The sequence below is a fragment of the Orycteropus afer genome, unplaced genomic scaffold, assembly GCF_000298275.1.
Source record: "Orycteropus afer afer isolate SDZICR_OR568_19922 unplaced genomic scaffold, OryAfe1.0 scaffold00824, whole genome shotgun sequence".
NCBI lineage: Eukaryota > Metazoa > Chordata > Mammalia > Tubulidentata > Orycteropodidae > Orycteropus > Orycteropus afer.
This window is the reverse complement of record NW_006922411.1, coordinates 292,715-297,148: the sequence shown is the minus strand read 5'-3', so window position 1 is coordinate 297,148 and position 4,434 is coordinate 292,715. Positions and strand designations below refer to the sequence as shown.

Genomic DNA, 4,434 nt, shown 5'->3' with positions numbered 1-4,434 from the left:
GAATAACTTACATGTCATTGGAATTCCAGAACAGGAAGAGAAAAACAAAACCACTGAGAAAATTGTCCAAGATTTGCTGGAGGAGAACTTCCCTGACATGATGAAAGATGAGAATGTATCCATCCAGGAAGTCCAACGAACCCCAAACAGGATAGACCCCAAAAGAGAAGAAATTAGCACTGCTTCTAGTATCTTCATGCTTTCCTTCCACTGAAATGATTGAGCAAGTCACTAGGAGGTGAGAATTTATACTGTAGGGCCATGAGTTCCATCTCTATAGTGGCCAATGCCTTTCACTCATGAATAATAAGAAAACAGTTATTCATAGAAGCCAGCAGGAGCAGGGCTCTGGGCTGATGTCTCCACCTTGAAGGCATTCAGACTGTCTTAGACTTGAATTATGAATGTGGACTCCAGAGCTTTGCCAGCTTCTGCAGAGATCTCACCACCCCAGGAGGACCCTTTTGATGAGCATGTACATAGAATCAGAGCTTTCTTTTTTCTAATTTTTATTGTGATTTAGGTGAAAGTTTACAGAGCAAATTCATTTTCCATACAGCAATTCATACACATTTTGTTTCATGACATTGACTGCAATTCACCACAATGTAACAGCTCTCTTCCCGCTTCCTCCCTGTAGTTACCTCTTCCCTGTGTTCTTTCCTATGCATTCCTGCCCTCTGAGCTATCTTCCTGTGCAAATACTGCTCTTCTGTTCTCCCATGATTGATTGCTCCAAGGAGTATATCTACCTGATGTAAATGTTCACCCCATATGCCTGTCTATTGTTTGGCTGGAAGTCTTGGAATTGAATTCAATTCCAGACCTGAAGGGTAACTAGGGGCCATAGTGTCAGGGATCTCACCAGGCTCTATCAGACCAGCAAACCTGATCTTTTTTTATGATTTTTTAAAAATAATTTTTATGAGTTTTGTTCCACAATATTCTCCCACTCTATCCAGGATCTCCTGCACTGATCCCTTTCCAAGTGGTTGACAATGGGAGCCAGGCACCATCTAGTTCTTCTGGTCTCGTGGTCATATAGGCTGAGGATCATATGGTCTCCTAGTCCCATGGACCAATTGTTTCCATGTGTCTTTGGTTTTCTTCATTCTTCTCTGCTCTGGATGAGGAGAGACCCATAGTTGGATTTAGATGGCTGCTTGCAAGGTTTTTTAAAATACATTTTATTGAAATATAATTATGTACAGTGAAATACACAAAACTAAAGTGACATGGGTCAATACATTTTTTTGGGGGGAGGGTAGTGTTCCTTCCCTTCCCCTTCCACCCCTGGTAACCAACAAAGAAAGTTTCCTTTCATATATAAACCTTTCCTTGACTTTTTACTATAATTAACTAGTACTATATTTGTCCTTCTGTGATTGACTTATTTCACTCAGCATAATGTCCTCTAAGTTCATCCACGTTATGCAGTGTTTTACAGATTCTACATTATTCTTTAAGATTGCATAGTATTCCATTGTGTGTATGTATCATAGTTTGGTTATCCATTCTTCTGTTAATGGGAACTTAGGTTGTTTACGTCTTTTTACTGTTGTGAATTGTGCTGTAATGAACATGAGTGTGCATATATCTGTTCTTGTCCTGGCTCTCACTTCTTTAGGATATATACCATATAATGGGATTGCTAGATGAAATGGTATTTCTAATTCCAAATTTTTAAGGAATTGCCATACTGAAAATCAGGCCCCTATCGTATCACAGAATTTACACTCAGGTTATCAAATCGCCCTTAAAACTTTTGAGATTGTTGGAAATTAGCATTAAGATAAGGAATATGTGTATTTTAATGTATTATTTCAGTTTTTTTCCTTTGATATTTGCCAACTGGAAAAGTTGATAGATGGTAGAAGAAAAGGAAACAGGAAATTAATGTGCATTTGAATGACTAATTTTTATTTTGCTTTTCCATTTATAGGAGAGCGATATGTGATGACATTTTTGAATGTGTTAAATTTTGGCGATCAGGGTAAGTTGAAATTCTGTAGTGTTTTAATTAAAGGTGAATACCATTAATAGATACTTCCTAATACCTTTCTCTGTAGTTTGATATATTTAATGAAAATGAACCTTTCATTTCATGAAAATTGTGAATTATAGGTCTTATAAATATATGCAGTGTACTGAATACCCCCACAATGTGACTTGGGTGGCAGGTTCCCTGTTGAGATCCCCTGTCTTCTACTGTACTTCCTGCAGAGCTCTGATGCTCACATTGAGGGATGGAAGATGCTAGGATCCTAGCACAAAGTAAGATGTAGCTAGATAAGTCTCTCCAAATATTTCTTTTTAAATTTTATTTACTTTGTTTTTGTTGTTGAGAATATACACAGCAAAACATAAACCAGTTCAACAGTTTCTGTGTGTACAATTCAGTGACATTGATTACATTCTTTGGGTAGTACAACTGTTCTCGCTCTCCTTTTCTGAGTTCTGCCTCCCCCATTAACATAAACTCACTGCCTGCTAAGGTTCCTATCTCTAATCTTTTGAGTTGCTGTTATCCATTTGATCTCGTATAGATAGTTCTTAAAAGAGCATAATGCGAGACTTCCAGTAAGATGGAGGAATAGGCAGACAAGTGACACAGACCCTCTTCAACAAGGAAAAGAAAAACTGATTGACAGAGTTACAGAAGATAATCCTGGAGCCCTGAGCTTTGAAAGGAACTATACAGAAGTGGATTAGGCACCAACTAGTGGAAAAACCTGAAGGAAAATAATGAGTACAGAGATAGAGCTGCGGACTATCAGTTGCTCCAATGGGACCAACAGCCTGAGTATTTCCAAGTGATGTTGGGACCTGAGAATTGACCTAAAGATCAGCCTTGGTCACCAAGGGCTGCAGGGACAACTGCACTGGTGGCCTATGACTAGGAAGGGAAACAGCAACGTAGGGGACAGCCTGAGCTGTTGACTTTCCACTGTCCAGAGGGTGCAGCCATTTTGATTGTTTACATGTGGAAGCCATTTTAGATATTTAAAGTGACCAAGGGCACAGCCATTTTGAAAGTTTACAAGCAGCAGCCATTTTGGATATTTAAAGTGACCAAGGGCACAGCCATTTTGAATGTTTACAAGCAGCAGCCATTTTGGATATTTAAAGTGACCAAGGGCACAGCCATTTTGAATGTTTACAAGCAGTGGTCATTTTGGATATTTAAAGGGGAGCTCTGGTAGCATAGTGCCTAAGGCACTTGACAGCTAACCAGAAGGCTGGTGGTTCATACCCACCAGCCATTCCTCAAAAGGAAGATAGGGCAATCTACTTCCATAGTGATACTGCCTCAGAAACCCAAAGAGGGGTCGCTATGACTCGGGTCCAACTCGACGGCACATAACAACAACAACAACAAAGTGACTGAGGGCACAGCCATTTTGAATGTTTACAAGCTGTGGCCATTTTGGATATTTAAAGTGACCGAGGGCGTAGCCATTTTGAATCTTTGTAAGTGGCAACCATTTTGGATTTTAAAGTTACAGCATTCTCATTTGGATTCCAGGGACCTAAGAATAGGCTCTGTTTGCCAAGATTGGCAGGGCCATATGAGAGGCTGACAAGAAAGAAGACAGGTGGTGAGTGTATAAGTGCTGCCCACTAGCAAATGAGTAGCATAGCACAGTACCCTACATGCATAGATAACATGCAAAGAAAACAAAACTCGTGGGCAAGTCACTCCAACATGCAATCACCAATTAAATATAAACACAAAAACGTCACAATGCCTCGAAGACAGCAGAGCATCACAGACCACACAAAGAAGCAAGATAAAGCAGGAGAAACAAAGGACCAGGATACAGACCCCCAAAACACATCCTTGAGGAAAACATAGAACTGGAACTCCCTGATAAGGAATTCAAAAGAATTATATTTAGGTATCTTGAGTGAATTGAGAGGCAGTTCAAGGAAAACACAGAGAAAACCTAGAACAGTTTTGAAAGACAATACAAGAACAAAATGACAAAATAAATGAAAAATTATAAATGATACAAAATCTATACACAGAAATCCAGAAGATTGATACTGAATTTTTAGAAATAGATAAGATATTAAGTGGGCAAAGGAACAGAACTGAATAAATGGAAGACAGAATTATTGAGATTGAAGGCAAATACCTGAACACTTCTTTGGAAAGGGATAAATCAGAAAAGATAAAAACAAAATGAAGAAAGCCTAAGGTTCACGTGGGATACCATCAAAAGGAGTAACCTACATGCCATCACAATTCCTGAACAGGAAGAGACAAATAAAACCACAGAGAAAATTGTCAAAGATTTGTTGGAAAAGAATTTTCCTGGTATGATGAAAGATGAGAATATATCCATTCAGAAAGTCCAACAAACCCCAAACAAGATAGACCCCAAAAGAAAATCATCCACACACATCATCATTAAACTTAGCAAAACCAAA

General features: G+C 38.9%; 1 protein-coding gene across 1 annotated transcript in view; it reads left to right on the top strand.

The window, feature by feature from the left end:
• RFT1 (RFT1 homolog) overlaps nucleotides 1-4,434 on the top strand; it is a 77,092-nt gene that overhangs the window by 52,740 nt on the left and 19,918 nt on the right. Inside the window, exon 8 of the mRNA XM_007957938.2 lies at nucleotides 1,943-1,993. Within this exon, the coding sequence (XP_007956129.1) occupies nucleotides 1,943-1,993 (51 nt within the window). The remainder of the gene's footprint in view (nucleotides 1-1,942; nucleotides 1,994-4,434) is intronic.